At 39.7% G+C, this 19,261-nt stretch overlaps 1 protein-coding gene across 1 annotated transcript in view; it reads right to left on the bottom strand.

Moving 5' to 3' along the window:
- Window positions 1-19,261, bottom strand: part of SCP2 (sterol carrier protein 2) — a 159,946-nt gene that overhangs the window by 14,128 nt on the left and 126,557 nt on the right. The window contains exon 13 of the mRNA XM_049879258.1: window positions 6,872-6,974. Coding sequence (XP_049735215.1) covers window positions 6,872-6,974 — 103 coding nt within the window. The remainder of the gene's footprint in view (window positions 1-6,871; window positions 6,975-19,261) is intronic.

Below are 19,261 nucleotides of genomic sequence, written 5' to 3'. Positions count from 1 at the left end.
TCTCTACCAGACACTCTGATGGCCCTTTGCACATGCACCCACTAAATGTTTAAATATACTCTTGATAAAGCAGTTATTTTTTGCTGGAAAAAAATTTCCATTTCTCTCTTCCCTCTAAACTTCTGTGTTCCCCTAGGGCAGGGATGTAAAGCTAGTAAGACTGGTTTAACCTCAAGTTCAATGTTCTCATCCTCTGACCATATCATATTGCAAAGGAGATTACATCAATAATTCCAAACTGTAGTCTATCACAACAGAACAGATTCTGCCACCATAAAATGAATTAAAAGAAAATTGAAAGTCTTCTTCACATTCTTGGAAGCCTTTTATCTATCAAAGTTCTGTGGAAACAATCTAGGAAAGTTGGTTAATAACGCTGGTGTGCTGGGCCACCCAAGAGCCAGGCTTCCATCTGGGGCCAGTAGCCCATGAATGACTACTTCCAGGTGCATCCGTGCCATGTGGTTGCACAATGCCTCAGGAATAGTGCTATGGGCAAACCCCAGCAAGTTAGAGCAGAAAAACACCAGCAAAATATTTAGAGATTCTATCTGCATACTTGGACAGAAATTCCTGCAGTCTTACTATTTATCCTTCTACCTCCTGAAAAAAACCTCCTGAAGACAGATGTATATTCATTTGCACTTCTGTTACTTTTGAGAACCAAATGGCCCTCTTATAAAAACCACATCCCTTGGTCAATAAAACATTTTAAAGTGAAGTGGCAGTGAGAGAGGGTTAAGGAGAGAGTTGAAAGGGGAAAGAATATGCACATTTGTTGCAAAACTGGAGATCATTAATACCCAGAAAGTTCTAAGTGCCTCCTTACATGAAGAAAAGTACTTCTTTCTGAGTAGGCAAAAGGTCAAGGAGTAGGTCCTGCCTTAAACTTAATAGGAAAAAAATTAAGCCAGAATTCAAAAAAGGGCAATGGGGTATTACTACACAAAAGTGGAAATAAAATCTCTCGCCAGGTTTCCTTTGCTAATGCAGTGAATGCATGAATTGACAAAAGATCCCAAGACTTTCACTTTCTAGTTCTGCAAAGATTTAAGAAAGTGACAATCGTGGGAAGGAGAAAAGAAACAAGGGGACAAGGTCCATGGGGATGAGATTATGGAGGAGAAAAGAATTAAAAAATGGGAGCAAAAGACATATATTTGCAAATCCAAAAGAAAACTTCAATATAAAAACAGCACTGCTTTGTTAATCTCAATAAGTCAACTGTGTGTGTGTGCGCGCGCGCGTGCGCGCGGTGCCCTGGAGGCGCAGTGGTTAAGCACTTGGCTGCTAACCAAGAGGTTGACATTGTGGATCCACCAGCTGCTCCTTGGAAACCTATGGGGCATTCTACTCTGTCCTATAGGGTTGCTATGAGTTGGAATTGACTCAACAGCAAAGGGTTCAGTTTTATACACAAACACACACATACAGTCATACCCCATATCATAGATAATCTCTAAACTATTTTTTATTTGGTTTTTTTTTTAATAGAAGACTGGAAACTATGGAGCAGAACTTGGCAGAAGCAACTATTCTAACAGGTTGCTCTGCAATAAGTATTAGTGGCATAAAAAAAATTTCAAACTGGTAGAGTTCAACTTCATTTTACAGTGGACACTCATAATAAAAGAAATTCACAAAAAGATACTTTTCCCTATTAGATTGGCAAAGATTTAAAAAAAAAACAAAACTGACCAACACAATACTGGAGAAAGTGTGAAAGACAGTCACTCTCATGAACCCTCCTTCTGGTGGGTAGTTTGGGAGTATGCATCAAAATGCAAAATGTACACATCTTATGACCCATCAAGTTTCCCTTTTAATTATTTATGCTAAAGTGACTATGGTATAAGTACTTAAAATGAGTGCAAAAGGAAACTTATTAAAACATTGTTTTACTAGCAAAATTTAGATACACCCTGGTGTCCATCATATGAAGCTGGTTAAATAAACCACAGTATAGACAAACAAATGCATATTATGTGATCATTAAAAATGATGGTAAGGATTTATATTTATGGGCATGGAACATACTGTCAGGAGAAAAAAGGTTAGAAAACAAGAGGTAGACCCATGTAGGTGCATCCCCACAAGATGGCGGCAGGACAGGTCTGCAGCTCCCGGGCCAGCACCTGCCCACCTAGAGTTGTTAGCCTTGGTCCTACTCTACCTCAGAAAGGTTGTCTATCATTATGAAAATTCTAGAAATGTGACACATGAGTCACATCACTTGCCTGCCTCTCCCCTTCCTCCCCAAGCAAAGTCACTTGTTCTACAATAAGAGAGTTTGGAGAAATGCACAAAGTTTGCCTTGTGCATTGCGGCTCTAACAACAAAATACACAGCTTTGTTTATTCCAGCTCACTTTGATCACCTCAAGTGATGTTTAATTTGAATTGTGTGACTGTGGCTATAACTAAGCCTTGTATGGCCTCAAAACTAAAAGCAATAATGAAATCCTAAGATGTCTCCAAGTTGGAAACAGTAAAGTAAATATGTAATTTTGACTGAAGAGACTAACTCTCTTTTTGGAGAAAGGTTGCGTTGTTGTTGTTGTTAGGTGCCGTCAAGTTGGTTCCAACTCATAGTGACCCTATATATAATAGAACAAAACACTGCCCGGTCCTATACCATCCTCATAATCATTGTTTTGCTTGAGTGCACTGTTGCAGCCACTGTGTCAATCCATCTTGTTGAGGGTTGTCATGGTTTGAATTGTGTCCCCCCAAAATATATGTCAACTTGGTTAGGTCATGATTCCCAGTATTGTATGACTGTCTGCCATTTTGTCATCTGATACGATTTTCCTATGTGTTATAAATCCTATCACTATGATGTTAATGAGATGGATTAGCAGCAATTATATTGATGAGATCTACAAGATTAGATGGTGCCTTAAGCCAATCTCTTTTGAGATATAAAAGAGAGAAGCACGCACCAAGAAAGGAGCACCAGAAGCAGAGCGCATTGTTTTGGACCTGGGGTCCCTGTACCTGAGAAACTCCTCCAGGGAAAGACTGACGACAAGGACCTTCCTCCAGAGGTGACTCAGAGAGAAAGCCTTCCCCCGGAGCTGACAGCCTGAATTTGGACTTGTAACCTACTAGACTGTGAGATGACAAATTTCTCTTTGTTAAAGCCATCCACTTGTGGTATTTGTTACAGAAGCACTAGATGACTAGGACAAGGGTCTTCCGTCTCCAGGGACTGGTCCCTCTTGATAACATGTCCAAAGTACGTGAGAGGAAGTCTCGCCATCCTTGCTTCTAATGAGCATTCTGGCTGGCTGTACTTCTTCTAAAACAGATTAGTTCATTCTTCTGGCAGTTCACAGTCCATTCAATATTCTTTGCCAACACCATAATTCAAAGGCATCAGTTCTTCTTTGATCCTCCTTATTCATTGTCCAGCTTTCACATGCATACAAAGCGACTGAAAACACCCTGGCCTGAGTCAGGTGCACCTTTGTCCTTAAAGTGACATCTTTGGTTTTCAACACTCTAAAGAGGTCTTTTGCAGCAGATTTGTCCAGTGCAAATACATCGTTTGATTTCATGATTGCTGCTTCCATGGGTGTTGATTGTGAATCCAAGTAAAATGAAATCCTTCACTTCAATCTTTTCTCCATTTATCATGATGGTGCTTATTGGCCCAGTTGTGAGGATTTTTCTTTTCTTTATGTTGAGGTGTAATCCATCCTGAAGGCTGTGGTCTTTGATCTTCATCAGTAGAGTTCTTCAAGTCCTCTTCACTTTCAGCAAAGAAGGTTGTGTCACCTACGTACCGCAGGTTGTTAATGAGTCTTCCTCCAATCCTGATGTCATGTTCTTCTTCATATAGTCCAGCTTTTCGGATTAGTTGCTCAGCTTACAGATTGAATAAGTATGGTGAAAGGATGCAATCCTGACGTACACCTTTCCTAACTTTAAACCACACAGTACCCCCTTGCTCTGTTTGAACAACTGTCTCTTGATCTATATACAGGTTCTGCATGAGCATAATTAAGTGTTCTGGAATTCCCATTCTTCGCAATGTTATCCATAACTTATTATGATCCACACAGTCCAATGCCTTTCTGTAGTCAATAAAACACAGGTAAACATCCTTCTGGCATTCTCTGCTTTCAGCCGTGATCCATCTGACATCAGCAATGATATTCCTTGTTCCACATCCTCTTTGGAATCCAGCTTGAATTTCTGGCAGTTCCCGGTCGATATACTACTGCAACTGCTCTTGAGTGATTTCACAAAATTTTACTTGTGTGTGATATTAATGATATTGTTTGATAATTTCTGCATTTGGTTGGATCACCTTTCTTGGGAATAGGCATAAATATGGATCTGTTTCAGTCAGTTGGCCAGGTAGCTGTCGTCCAAATTTCTTGGCATAGACAAGTAAGCACTTCCAGGCTACATCTGTTTGTTGAAACATCTCAACTGGTGTCCTGTCAATTCCTGGAGGCTTGTTTTTTGCCAGTGCCTTCAATGCAGCTTGAACCTGTTCCTTCAGTACCATTGGTTCTTGATCATATGTTACCTTCTGAAATGGCTGAACGTCAACCAATTCTTTTTGGTACTATGATTCTGTGTATATCTTCTATCTTCTTTTGATACTTCCTGCTTCATTTAATATTTTTCTTGTACAATCCTTCAATATTGCAACTTGAAGTCTGAATTTTTTCTTCAGTTCTCTCAGCTTGAGAAATGTCAAGCGTGTTCTTCTCTTTTGGTTTTCTAACTCTGGTCCAGGTCTTTGCACATTTCATTATATACTTAGTCTTCTTTAGTCACCCTTTGAAATCTTATGTTTAGCTCTTTTACTTCATCATTTCTTCCTTTCACTTTAGCTACTCTTCTACATTCAAGAGCAAGTTTCAGAGTCTCTTCCGACATGCATTTTGGTCTTTTCTTTCTTTCCTGTTGTTTTCATGATCTTTTGTTTTCTTCATGATATGATGTCCTTGATGTATCTCACAACTCTTCTGGTCTTTGATCATTAGTGTTCAGTGCATCAAATCTATTCCTGAGATGGTCTCCTCAATTCAGGCGGGATACACTCAAGGTCATACTTTGGCTATCATGAACTTGTTTTAATTTTCTTCAACTTCAACTTGAACTTGCATATGAGCAATTGATGGTCTGTCCCACAGTCAGCCCATAGCCTTGTTCTGACTAATGATATTGAGTTTTTCCATCATTTCTTTCCACAGATGTAGTCAATTTGATTTCTGTGTATTCTATCTGGTGAGGTCCATGTGTATAGTCATCATTCATATGTTGCTGAAAAAAGGTATTTGCAATGAAGAAGTCATTGGTCTTTCAAAATTGTATGATCCTAGTTATGTAAAATTGTGTGTTTATATATAGAAAGAGAAATGTCTGAAAGAAATTAACCACTATTAACATTTTAGTCTACTCTGGTAGAATTTCAAAAGATTTTCTAATATTCTTTTTTATATGTTTCTGTATAGTTTGGATTTTTAAAAATTTGCATCATTTTTAGAACAAGAAAAAGCAAATTAAAAACTACTTTTAAAAAATTAAGCACAAGAACCCCTGAGGGAGCAGAAGACCAGTGGGATGCAGACCCCGAATTCTCATAAGACCAGACTTAATGGTCTAACTGAGACTAGAAGGACCCCAGTGGTCATGGCCCCCAGACCTTCTGTTGGCCCAGGACAGGAACCATTCCCAAAGCCAACTCTTCAGACAGGGATTGGACTGGACAATGGGTTGGAGAGGGATGCTGGTGAGGAGGGAGCTTCCTGGATCAGGTAGACACTTGAGACTATGTTGGCATCTCCTGCCTGGAGGGGAGATGAGAGGGTAGAGGGGGTTAGAAGCTGGCGAAATGAACACAAAGAGACAGTGGAGGGAGAGAGCAGGCTGTCTCATTAGGGGGACAGCAATTGGGAGTATATAGCAAGGTGTATATAGGTTTTTGTGTGAGAGGCTGACTTGATTTGTAAACTTTCACTTAAAGCACAATAAAAATTATTAAAAAAAAATTAAGCACAAAAGGTTTCTTTTTAAAAAGAGTTTTGACATTAGGTTCCTTAAAAGGCTCATTTTAAATCTTCTTCCTTTGAATGATTCTAAGTAAGACCTTTTTAATTCAGAAGGAAAGTAGGCCAAAATAAATCAGAATCCCTTTACATTTTACCTTAGTTATCTAGTGCTGCTATATCAGAAATACCACAAGTGTGTGGCTTTAACAAACAAATTTATTTTCTCACAGTTCAGGAGGCTACAAGTCCAAATTTAGGGTGGCAGCTTTAGGGGAAGGCTTTCTCTCTCTGTTGACTCTGGAGGAAGGTCTTTGTCTTTTTTTAGCTTCTGTTCCTGGGCAATCTTCATGTGGCTTGGCATCTCTCTTCCTCCATCTCTACTTACTGGCCTGCTTGTTTAATCTCTTTCATATCTCAAAAGAGACTGATTCGAGACATACCCTACACAAATACTGTCCATTAACATAACAAAGACAACTCATTTCCAAATGAGATTATAACCACAGACACAGAGGTTAGGATTTACAGCACGTAATTTGGGGGAACACAATTCAATCCATAACACATATGAACTTTGTCTATAATTGATTATCTCCCTGACAAAAGATATGACAGAAAAGAGTGATAAACATTAGGCTTTTCCCCTGAAGTAAGACTGTAACAGCATTTTACATTTGTGAAATACATTCTTAACAGAATTATATCTAAGCCTTAATAGACTACTCAGAAATCTAAACTACACTCAATACTAGACAACATTATATAAATTTTCAAATTGTACCACATCATGGCAACACCTGAAATTTGTATCTGCTTCCTGTAGCCTCAGGGTCCTCCTGTTAGTATTTCATTAAATCTTACCTTTTCAAGCTTCTTCTCAATCTCTTTAAACACAAGATCTGCCTTAAATCCATCAAGTGCAGAACTGGTTGGAACAGCATCAATTTGATGAGTTCTAAAAGAGCTGGGGGGGAAATCTATTTCAATCCATGGAGTCACACAGTATTAAAATTTTCAACATTTATACATCGGTAAGTTTGAAAATTCCTAAGAACAGAGACATTGCAAGAGTCACACAGTATTAAAATTTTCAACATTTATACATCGGTAAGTTTGAAAATTCCTAAGAACAGAGACATTGCAACCCCTACCCAAAGGAAAATACGATCTTTATTAAGCACATAAAACAATGAGATTTTTCCTTTTCAAGATGTCAACAAATACTGAGTGTTCACTAGGTGCTAGGCATTGTTCTTAAAAATATGGTAAACCAAAGAATCTATCCTCATGAAGCTTATGCGCTAGTGGAGGAGAGTGACAACAAACAAGCATAAAATAAAGAATACAATTACAATGAAGAAAATAAGGCAGGTTAAAGGGAGGTTACTGTTATTAGTTGCCGAGTCAGCTCTGGCAACTTGGTCCTCATAATCGTCAACATGCTTTTTGGCCAAAGTTATGTTTTGAGTGCCTTCCAACCCAGGAGGCTTGTATTCCAGCACTGTATCGGAGAGTATTCTCTTGTGATCCATAGGGTTTTCAAAGACTAATTTTCAGAAGTAGATTGCCAGGCCTTTCTTTCTAGTCTGTCTTAGTCTGGAAATGACATTAAAATCTGTCCACTATTAACCAATGTCATAGAACAATATACATACTAACCATTTAATGAGAAGCTAATTTGATCTGTAAACCTTCATCTAAAGTACAATAAAAAAGAAAAAAAAAATCTGTCCACCATGGATGACCTTGCTGGTATTTGAAATACTAGTGCCATGCAAGCCACCACACCGAGTATTGATAAGTTGTTATCACAGAGTAGCGATAAGTTGTTGTTAGCTGCAGTTGAATAGGCTCCAACTCATGGCGACTCCATGCATAATGAACAAAGCACTGCCCAGTCCTGTGTCCCATGTCTGGTTGTGAATCAGACCACTGTGACCCATAGGGTCTTCATTGGCTGGTTTTAGGAAGGAGATCACCAGGCCTTTCTTCCTAGTCTTAGTCTGAAAGCTTCACTGAAACCTGTTCAGCATCATAGCAACATGCAAACCTCCACTATATTTATGTGTGTTAGGTTAACAATTTTAGATAATGTGGTCAGAGAAGGCCTCAGTGAGGAGACAATATTTATATTGGGTCTTCAGTTATGTAAATGAACCAGGCTTGCAAAGATCTAAGTGGGAAAGCCAGTTTTAGGGTAAGGGAACTTGCAATATAAAGACCCTGAGACAGAAAGTAGCTTGGCAATTAAAGGAAACGTAAGAAGGCCAGATGGCTGCAGCAGAACAGAGAAGTGGGAGGACATAAGGTCAGAGAAACAGGGTGAGATAACGTGGGGCTGATAGGTCATGGTCAGGAATTTCGGTTTTATTTTAAGAATAATGAGAAGAAATGTAGAGGGTAAGTTGGAGAGCAGCATGATCCTATTTACATGTTTTAAAAAAGAAATCTGACTGGCAGCTGGAAAATGAACTGTACGAAGGCAAGTACGGAGGCAGGGAGATCCATTAAGAGGTTACTGCAGTAGTCCAGGCAAGAGATGACGGTGGTTAGAACGGGGTTATAAGGGAGTGTGGGGTATATGCAGAGGTCGGACTGGAGATTTATTTTTGACCTGTGATAGAAGATATGAATTTAACAGCCATCTGCCCATTGGTTGTTTAACACTTAAGAAACAGCTACAGATAAATGGCCTGATATGCCAGAAAGAACACGGCCTTTATAGCCACAAAGAATCCCAAGGTCCTCCTCCATTCACAAGCTATACGATTCTGAGCAAGTGACTTCATCTCTGTGTACCTGCAGTGGGAAGACAGGAGCAGAGAGTCACTCACTCTGCAGTTAAATGGAATCCTGTGTGGAAGGTACCTAGCAGAGTACCTGGCCCATAGTAAAAACTGGCAGCATATGCGCACCAGTGTCTCAAACGTTACATATGCACAGAAACCTCAGGGGTCTGAGGAAGATGAGGACACCTTAGCATGTGTGATGGTTAATTCTGTGTGTCAACTTGGCTAGGCTATGGTGCCCAATTGTTTAGTCACACACTAATCTAGACATTGCTGCAAGGTATTTCCATGTGATGAACATTTAAATCAGTTGACCTTAAGTAAAGCAGATTATCCTCCATAATGTGGGTAGGACTCATCCAATCAAAGACCTTAAAAGGAAAATATGAGATTTTCTGAGACAGAAGGATTCTTTCTCAAGACCCTAACACACCTATCCTGCTGGAATTTCTGGCCCGCCACCTGGCCTACTGCTTTTGGACACAAGACTGCCAGAGTTTCCAGTCTATGGCCTGACCTATAGGTTCTGGACTTGCAAGCCTCTACAATCAAGTGAGCCAGTTCTTTAAAATAAATCTCTCCCTATATATGTATCTTGTTCGTCTGTTTCTCTGAAGAACCCTAACACAGCACCTAACCTATCATGAGCATGCTGGTGATAGCTGGGACCAAGACTAGAACAACACAGGAAGGACATATTTGAAGCAGTCAAGTGTGCAGCAGCTGCCCAATAAGTGGTTCTTTCTTTCTCTACCTACCCCTTCCCACTGACATGCTCCCTCTTTTTCTCTTTCCTTCTTCTCTGTTGATCCACTTCTCATTTGTTTTCCCTTTCCTTCTTCCTATAATTTCATAAATATTTACTGAGTGTTTGCTACACGCCAGGCATTCCTGGAGGCGCTGGGGCTACAACAGTGAACAAGTCAGACCCAGTCCCTGCCCTCACTGGAGGAGAAAAGGAGGTAAACAGACAAAATAACTGCAGGTTGTAGTGGTACAAATGATTAACGAGCTTGGCTGCTAACTGAAAGGTTGGAAGCCCAGTCCACTCAGAGACGCCTTGGAAGAAAGGGCTGGAGATCTACTAAAAAAAAAAAAAAAATCAGTCACTGAAAACCCGGTGAAATACAACAATAGAAAAAAAAAAGAAAAAGAAAACCCCACGGAGCACAGTTCTACTCTGACATGCATCGACTCAATGGCAGCTGTTTTTTGTGTGTGTGTGTTTGTTTTTTTTTAGCAAGTGTTAAGAAGGAAACCAAAAGAATAACCTACGTTAGGTTGGGCAGTCAAGGAAAGACCTCATGGAGCCAGTGAATTTAAGCTAAAACCCTATTAAAGGAAGAAAAGGAGCTAGCTTGCAAAGAGGAAAACGCATGTGTAAAGATCCTGAAGGAGGAAAGGGCTTGGAATGTTAAGAACCTAAAATAAGACAGGTGTCCCTGGAACATAAGTGGGGGAAGAGTGACATGGATTGAAACTGGAGAGCTGGGCTGGGACCAGATCATGCAGGTCCAGGCAGAGAATTTGGGAAGCCACTGAAGCATTTAAACAGAGAGATGAATAGTTTGATGTGTGATTATTCTTATAACAGGAGTAGAATGAATGGGGGAGGGCAAGAACAGGGGTCTAAAACTAGTCAGAAGGTTGTGGGAGTAATCCAGGTCAGAGATGGTGGTGGTCTGGACTACAGTGGAGGCAGTCCGCCAGTGGAGAAGGACAGAAGGAAGTGGATTCATAATATATTTTGGAAACACAATCCATAGGACTTGCTGCTGGGAGTGGGGGAGATATAAAGAGGGTAAGAAAAGGCAAAGGAGTCCCTGGGTGGGACAAATCGTTAAGCACTCGACTACTGGCCGAAAGGCTTGTGGTTCAAACCCACTCAGAGGTACCTCAGAAGACAGACCTGGTGATCTGCTTCTGAAAGGTCACAGCCTTGAAAACCCTATGGAGCTGTTCTACTCACACACATTGGGTCGCCATGAGTAGGAATCGACTTGACGGCAACCAGCAACAATAACAAGGAAAAGGCAAGAATGATTTCAGGTTTTGGCCTGAGTAAATGGGAGGAGGGTAGTATTTACTGGAACAAAGAAGAATGCAGTAGGTGTGGGGGGGGCAGGGGGAAAATCAAAGTTGTTTTAGGTATATTAAGTTTGGGATGTTTTGTAAGACAACAAGCAGTTGGATATGAGAGTCCAGGGCTCATAGGAGAGGTCAGACTGGAGATGAAATGCGGTGATCATCAGCATAGTCAAAGTACTTAAACCCATGGTAACTGAGAAGCCCACCTTCAGGTAATTACAGAGAAAGAAGAGAGCCCAGGACAGCATCCTATGGAACCCCATTATTTAAGAGGTCTGGGATAGAAGAAGGAGCAACAGCCAGTGACAAAAGAGGAAAACCAGAAAAGTGTGGTGGCACAGAAGTCAGGGGGAGAGAGAGAATTGAGAAGGGAGGGTAAACCATGTCAAATGCCACCAAAGGCCAAGTAAAATGAGAAAAGAAAAGTGTCCAATGGATTTGGCAACATGGAGAGTATGGGTGACCTTGACAAAAGCAGTTTTAACAAAGTGCTAGAGGGTGAAGTCAGACTCTAGTAAAGACTGAACGATGAGTATGGCTCTTTTGAGACATTACTTTTAGAGAACAGTGAAACGGGGAGGGTATCTGGACCGAATGTGGTATCAAGGAAGGTCTGGTTTTGTTTAAAGATTAACATATACAGAGCCTATTTGCCTGATGATGGTCTTGAACTAGGAGAAAGTAGATGGAAGGACAGAAGGCTTGAAAGGGTGATGACAGGACAAGGATCAGACATGCGCAATTCTAGGTCTATAGGTCTGGAAACTGACGATGAGGGAATTTGAACCTAATGACTTCTATTTTCTCAACAAAGTATAATGCAAAGTTATCAGCTAAGAAGGAAGGTGCAAGAGTGGATACGGAAGTCTCAGAAATTAAAATGTACACCTTCATGTTACTCATATTAATATGATGAACAAGGCATGCACCCTATGCTCCAGCCACGGTGAACTATGTATGGTTCTCAGAGCATGGAACGCTACTTTATGCTGCCAAGTCTTTGCCATTGCTGCTCCTGTGCCCTGAATACCTCTGTCCTCTCTCAGCAAACTCTATTTTATTCTTCAAAACCCAGCCCTGGAGGCTGCCTTCTGAGAAACCTTTCTTCATCTACCCAAAAGAGCCAATTGCTCACTTTGTATCATGCCTGACTGAACCTAATGCTTATTCAGTTACTGTATTTACTACACTGCATGAGTTATTTAGTAGAAATCTGTCTACTCTACTAGATGTTAGTTTCTCAACAGCAGATACTATATTAAAAAAAAAAAAAAAAAAAAAAAGCTTTGTATTCTTAGTTCCCAGAACATAATTAGGTATTCAGTGACTGAACGGAATTCATTGAATTCTCCTTTACCTAAATCCTAACATCTATCTGTTCCATTCAGAGCAGAATTATCTGTGGTAAACCATCACCCCAAAGGTCTGACTGAATGACCAAAATCAAAGAGGCCAAAACCAGTTCTGCTCCACAAGCCTATTTTGTTACAATTTTTCAGCTTTTAATCATCATTATCCCCTTCTGCAAGCTCAGGACTTCTCAACTGCCGACAATAAAATAATAACTGATACTAGCAACACTTTTCAGTGTACAAAGCTTCTTGATACTTTATAGGGCAGAGTCTAGACAACAAGTTCCCAAAGGTCATAGTCTATGTCTTTATCTTGCTTGTCTTGAAAAACACATCAGGATACTGATGAACCAATCTTTTTACCCACATGAAAAAAAAAGTTTATATGTAAAGGTTTATCAACTTTTCGGAAAAGTCCTCATTCCTTACCATTTATTTTATATGTGCCCTGCTCTAAACAATATATACCCATTCCTCACTTATCAACATGGTTAGGTTCCAAAGGCCAGGTCATTATGTAAAAAATCGGCATTATGTGAAAACAGGTTGACCACATGAGATCACAAAACGGAAAATGACCATATCATTACAAACTGCCAAATTACATCATTACATAACTGCCAAACCACTGAAAATCACAGCCCAGCCAAACTGACACATGACCTTAACCATCACTGCCAGATGTATGTCATTAATGTGCAAAATAGCCGGATAGTAGATTTTTACTACTGGTGTAAAAGCAAAGCGTCGGATAACGAGATAGTAAGTGAAGAGTGGTGTACCAATTTAAGCAGACTCAGAAAAGATTGTTCACATTACAAAAGAATGCTTATGATTTTTAATATACAAAGTTCTTTTAGTAGAAAGTAAATTCTGTTTGTTTTTTTAAAAATGTGATATATATATATATATATATATATATATAAGTTTTCTGAAATAAATCTTGTATGTAAAGTGTTAGAAGGGACTGTTATGGATTGAATGTGTCCCCCTCCCCCAAAATATGTAGAAGTCCTAACCCCACTACCTAGTGAAGGTGACCTTGTTTGATAATAGGATCTTAAAAGATGTTCTTACCAGTTACATCAGCATGACATCATACAAGAGTAGGGTGAGTTCTAATCTCATCTGAGTGCTGTCCTTTTAAAAGAGAACAATCACAGAGAGATGCAGGAGAAGATGGCCATGTGAAAACACATCTACAAGCCCAGGAACACCTGAGGCCACCAGAAGCTGGAAGAGACAGGAAGGAATTTCTCCTAGATCCACTGGACAGGGAGCAGGACTCTGCCAACACCTTGAATTTGGACTCCTTGCCTCCAGAACTGTGAGACGATACATTTCTGTTCTTATATGCCACTGAGTTTTTCATGTTTTGTTATGGCAGCCCTAGAAAACGAATACAGGGACCTTGAAGGTTAGCTGCAGAATCTCCTACTTGATGTATAAATTCCTCTAGTACTTCCTGACAAATTTCATAATACAGCCTATATTCTGTTCTACTTCAACAACGTCAAAGACTATAGTGCAGAGTAGCCAACAAAGCAGGAGTTTTGAAATGAGGCAGATGAAGTTAGAATCCTGACACCCACCACTTAAGACTCTATGTCTTTAGATGACTTGTTTTAACTCTGATCATTAATCTTCTCATCAATAAACTGCATATAATATTTACCACGTGGGGTTTTAATGAGGACTAAACAAACAGCATATAAAGCACCTAGCACGATCTTGGCACATACTAGGCCCTAAGAAACTGATTGCTAAAGAACTCTTACACCTCAATAATAAATAGACAAATAACCCAGTTAAAAAATGGCCAAAGAATCTAAATAGATATTTCACACACACACAAAAAAAAATACAAATGACCAGTAAGCACATGAAAAGATGCTCAACATCATTAATCATTAGGAAAATGCAAATCAAAACCACAATGAGATATCACTTCACACCCAGAAAGACCACTAAAATAAAAAAGATAGATAATAACCAGTGTTGGCAAGGCTGTTGAAAAATTGGAACCCTCACATAATGGAAAATTATTTGGCCATAAAAAAGAAAGAAGTACTGATATATGCTCCAACATGGATGAACCTTAAAAATATTAGGCTAAATGAAAGAAGCCGGTCATAAAAGACCATATATTTTATGATTCCATTTACATGAATGTCAGGAACAGGCAAATTAATAGAGACAAAAAGTAGATAGTGACTCCCAGGGACTGAGGGCAGAGGGGGGAATGAAGAGTGACTGCTAATGGGTATGGAGTTTCCTTTAGGGGTGATGAAAATGTTCTAAAATTGATTGTGCTGATAGTTGCACAATTCTTTGACTATATTAAAAACCATAAAATTGTAACCACTTAAAGTGGGTGAACTGTAATGGCATGTGAATTGTATCTCAATACAGCTGATAAAAAATAATTTTTAGAGCAGTTACAGCCATTAAAAGTTTAAAAACAGGAAGCGGAGCCAAGATGGTGGAATAGACAGATGCTTCCAGGGAACCCTCTTTACAACAAAGACCCGAAAAACACAGTGAAACGAGTATATTTATGACAAGCCAGGAGCACTGAGCATCAAAGACAAGCTGAGAAAGCGAACTAAGGGGCAGGGGGGAGGAGGAGACTGTTCAGAAGTGAAGAGGAGCTACCGGGCCTAATTCGCAGGGAGCCCTCAGGCACCATTCCCGGAGCGGCAGCAGCAGGCTGATACTAGCATTCACCTGTAGTTCCCTCAGGGAGAAGCAGCCAGCCACCCAACCCACTCCACCGCCGGAACAAGAGAAGAACGGTGCTCTCAGAAAAAGCCAAGTACTTGAGTATATTTTACTGCGTCCCCCTCAACCCCCAAGCCGGCTTTAGCGGCTGAATTCCCTGGGCCTGACACAGGCACTGTTGAGCGCCTAGAGCCAGAAGGAAAAAGTTTACAATTGGGGGAAAAGATAATTTGCCTGCTCCACTAACCAGGGAGGTCAGGGCAGAAGCGGCTCCCGTCCAGGCATAAATGGTATGTGGACGTTAAGCACCCTTCCCCTCTGCATGGACCTGAGTGGGCCTATTTCAGGAGAACAGGCCCTTGTTGGCAGACTCCATTTCAGCTGTGTGGGGAAGGGCTGGGTGTTTGATGTTTGACATTGTTTTGCCTATTAAACAGGGTCCTCACCTACCCACATCAGGGGCCTAAGGACTGGTAGGTCCACTCAGGTCACCCAGCCACCCACAATAGGAGTCCAAGGATAACTGGTACCTCCCAGTCCTTAACAACCAAAAACATTGGGTGCCCACAGTCCATCTGTAGAACCCATCCACTTGCAGGCTCTAGGGAACAGGGACGCGTTTTCCTCAGAGACACGTGGGGATCAGTTCTCACCCCCCTGCCTTGTCCAGAGCTTGACCCCTCCTGCAATCAGATAGTGGTACATACACCAATCACCCCTGCCCCTCTAAGACTGTATGACAGAGCCTGTACCACACACTCAATCAGCTACCTGGACACCTGAGCTCAATTCATACAAGAAAAGTGAATGGACTCCTACACTGATATACCTGATAACAGCTCTAGCCAGCTGGTGACAGGACGTCAGAGCTCCAAAGGCAAAAATAATCAGGCTGGCACTCAAGCAATGCATTTGGGCATATCAAAACAAGGCAAGAGGCTACGACACAGTAAGCAAGCATAAACTAATACAATAACTTATAGATGGCTTGGAGACAACAGTCAATATCAAGTGACATACAGAAACAGACCATGATCACCTCAACAAGCTCTCAAAACAAAGAATCCACGGATCTTCTAGATGAAAGTGCACTCCTGGGATTACCAGAGCCAGAATACAAAAGATTAATATACAGAACCCTTCAAGACATCAGGAAGGAAATGAGGCAATATGCAGAACAAGTCAAGGAACACATAGATAAAGGAATTGAAGAAATCAAAAAAACAAAGCAAGATTTTAAAAAAAAGCTCAAAACAGGGTAACAGCGATGTTATTATATAAAAGAAGACAATATAAAAATACACCTCAATAATAAAGAGGGACTAAAAAATGTAATCATAGATCTTCCATGTGGAGAGGGAGACACGGCAATACAAAGAAATAATTATGCTAAATGTAAATGGACTAAATGCACCAATAAAGAGACAGTGGCAGAATGGATTGAAAAACACGATCTGACTGTATGCTGCCTACAGAGACACACCTTAGGCTCAGAGACACAAACAAACTAAAACTCAAAGGATGGAAAAAAATATATCAAGCAAACAACAATCAAAAAAGACTAGGAGTGGCAATATTAATTTCCAACAAAATAGACGTCTAAAGTTAAATCCATCAGAAAGGGTAAGAAAGGACACTACATAATGATTAAAGGAACAATAAACCAAGAAGATATAACCATATTAAATATTTATGCACCCAATGACAGGGCTGCAAGATACATAAAACAAACTCTATCAGCATTGAAAAGTGAGATAGACAGCTCCACAATATAGTAGGAGACTTCAACACACCACTTTCTGTGAAGGACAGGACATCCAGAAAGAAGCTCAATAAAGACAGGGAAGATCGAAATCCCACAATCAACCTACTTGACCTCATAGACATATACAGAACCCTCCACCCAAAATCAACCAACTATACTTTCTTTTCTAGTGCACATGGAACATTCTCTAGAATTGACCACATATTAGGTCGTAAAGCAAGGCTTAGCAGAATTCAAAACATTGATATATTACAAAGTATCTTCTCTGACCATAATGCCATAAAAGTAGAAATCAGTAACAGAAAAAGCAGGCAAAAGAAATCAAACACATGGAAACTGAACAATACCCTGCTCAAAAAAGACTCGATTATAGAAGACATTAAAGGTGGAATAAAGAAATTCATAGAATCCAATGAGAATGAAAACACTTCCTATCAGAACCTTTGGGACACAGTGAAAGCAGTGCTCAGAGGTCAATTTAAATCAATAAATGCACACATACAAAAAACAAGACAGGGCCAAAATCAAAGACTTATCCCTACAACTTGAACAAATAGAGAGCAACAAAAGAAACCCTGAGGTACCAGAAGAACACAAATAATAAAATTTAGAGCAGAACTAAATGAAACAAACAATTGAAAGAATTGAGACCAAAAGCTGGTTCTTTGAAAAAAATCAACAAAATTGATAAACCACTGGCCAAACAAGAGAAAAACAGGAGAGGAAGCAAATAACCCGAATAAGAAATGAGATGGGTGATATTATAACAGACCCAACTGAAATGAAAAGAATCATATCAGATTACTATGAAAAACTATACTCAAACAAATTTGAAAACCTAGAAGAAATGGATGAATTCCTAGAAACACACTATCTACCTAAACTAACACAAACAGAGGTAGAACAACTAAATAGACCCATAACAAGAGATTGAAAAGGTAATCAAAAAACTCCCAACAAAAAAAGCCCTGGCCCTGATGGCTTCACTGCAGAGTTGTACCAAACTTTCAAAGAGTTAACACCACTACTACTAAAGGTATTTCAGAGCATAGAAAAGGACGGAATACTCTCAAACTCATTCTATGAAGCCAGCACATCCCTGATACCAAAACCAGGTAAAGACACCACAAAAAAAGAAAATTACAGACCTATATCCCTCATGAACTTAGATGCAAAAATCCTCAACAAAATTCCAGCCAACAGAATTCCACAACATATCAAAAAAATAATTCGCCATGACCAAGTGGGATTCATACCAGGTATGCAGGGATGGTTCAACATTAGAAAAACAATTAATGTCATCCATTACATAAATAAAACAAAAGACAAGAATCACATGATTTTATCAATTGATGCAGAAAAGGCATTTGACAAAGTTCAACACCCATTCATGATAAAAAAAAAACTCAAGTAAAATAGGAATAGAAGGAAAATTTCTCACCATAATAAAGGGCATTTACATAAAGCCAACAGGCAACATCATCCTAAATGGAGAGAGCCTGAAAGCACTCCCCTTGAGCCTGGTAACCAGACAAGGATGCCCTTTATCACCGCTCTTATTCAACATTATGCTGGAGGTCCTAGCCAGAGCAGTTAGGCTAGATAAAGAAATAAAGGGCATCCAGATTGCCAAGAAAGAAGTAAAATTATCTCTATTTGCAGATGACATGATCTTATACACAGAAAACCCTAAGGAATCCTCAAGAAAACTACTCGAACTAAGAGTTCAGCAAAGTGTCAGGATACAAGATAAACATACAAAAATCAGTTGGATTCCTCTATGCCAACAAAAAGAACAACGAAGAGGAAATCACCAAATCAATACCATTTACAGTAGCCACCAAGAAGATAAAATACTTAGGAATAAATCTTACCAGAGATGTAAAAGACGTATACAAAGAAGACTACAATACACTTCTGCAAGAAACCAAAAGAGACCTACATAAGTGGAAAAACATACCTTATTCCTGGATAGGAAGACTTAACATTATAAAAATGTCTATTCTACCAAAAGTGATCTATACATTTAATGCCAATTCTGATCCAAATCCCAATGACATTCTTTAATGTGATGGAGAAACAAATCACCAACTTCATATGGAAGAGAAAGAAGCCCAGGATAAGTAAAGCATTACTGAAAAGGAGGAACAAAGTGGGAGGCCTTACTCTACCTGATTTTAGAAACTATTATACCGCCACAGTAGTCAAACAGCCTGGTACTGGTACAACAAGAGATACATGGGTCAGTAGAACAGAATTGAGAATCCAGACATAAATCCATCTATATATGAGCAGTTAATACTTGACAAAGGCCCCAAAACATTTAAATGGGGAAAAGACAGTCTTTTTAACAAACTGTGCTGGCATAACTGGATATCCATCTGCAAAAAAATGAAACAACACCCATACCTCACTCCTTGCACAAAAACGAGCTCAAAATGTATCAAAGACCTAAATAGAAAATCTAAAACGATAAAGACCATGGAAGAAAAAATAGGGACAATGTTAGGAGCCCTAATACTTGGCTAAGCAGTAT

Source organism: Elephas maximus, chromosome 3 (assembly GCF_024166365.1).
Source record: "Elephas maximus indicus isolate mEleMax1 chromosome 3, mEleMax1 primary haplotype, whole genome shotgun sequence".
Lineage (NCBI taxonomy): Eukaryota > Metazoa > Chordata > Mammalia > Proboscidea > Elephantidae > Elephas > Elephas maximus.
Note: the sequence above shows the minus strand (reverse complement) of the source record. Positions and strands in the feature narration are given on the sequence as shown.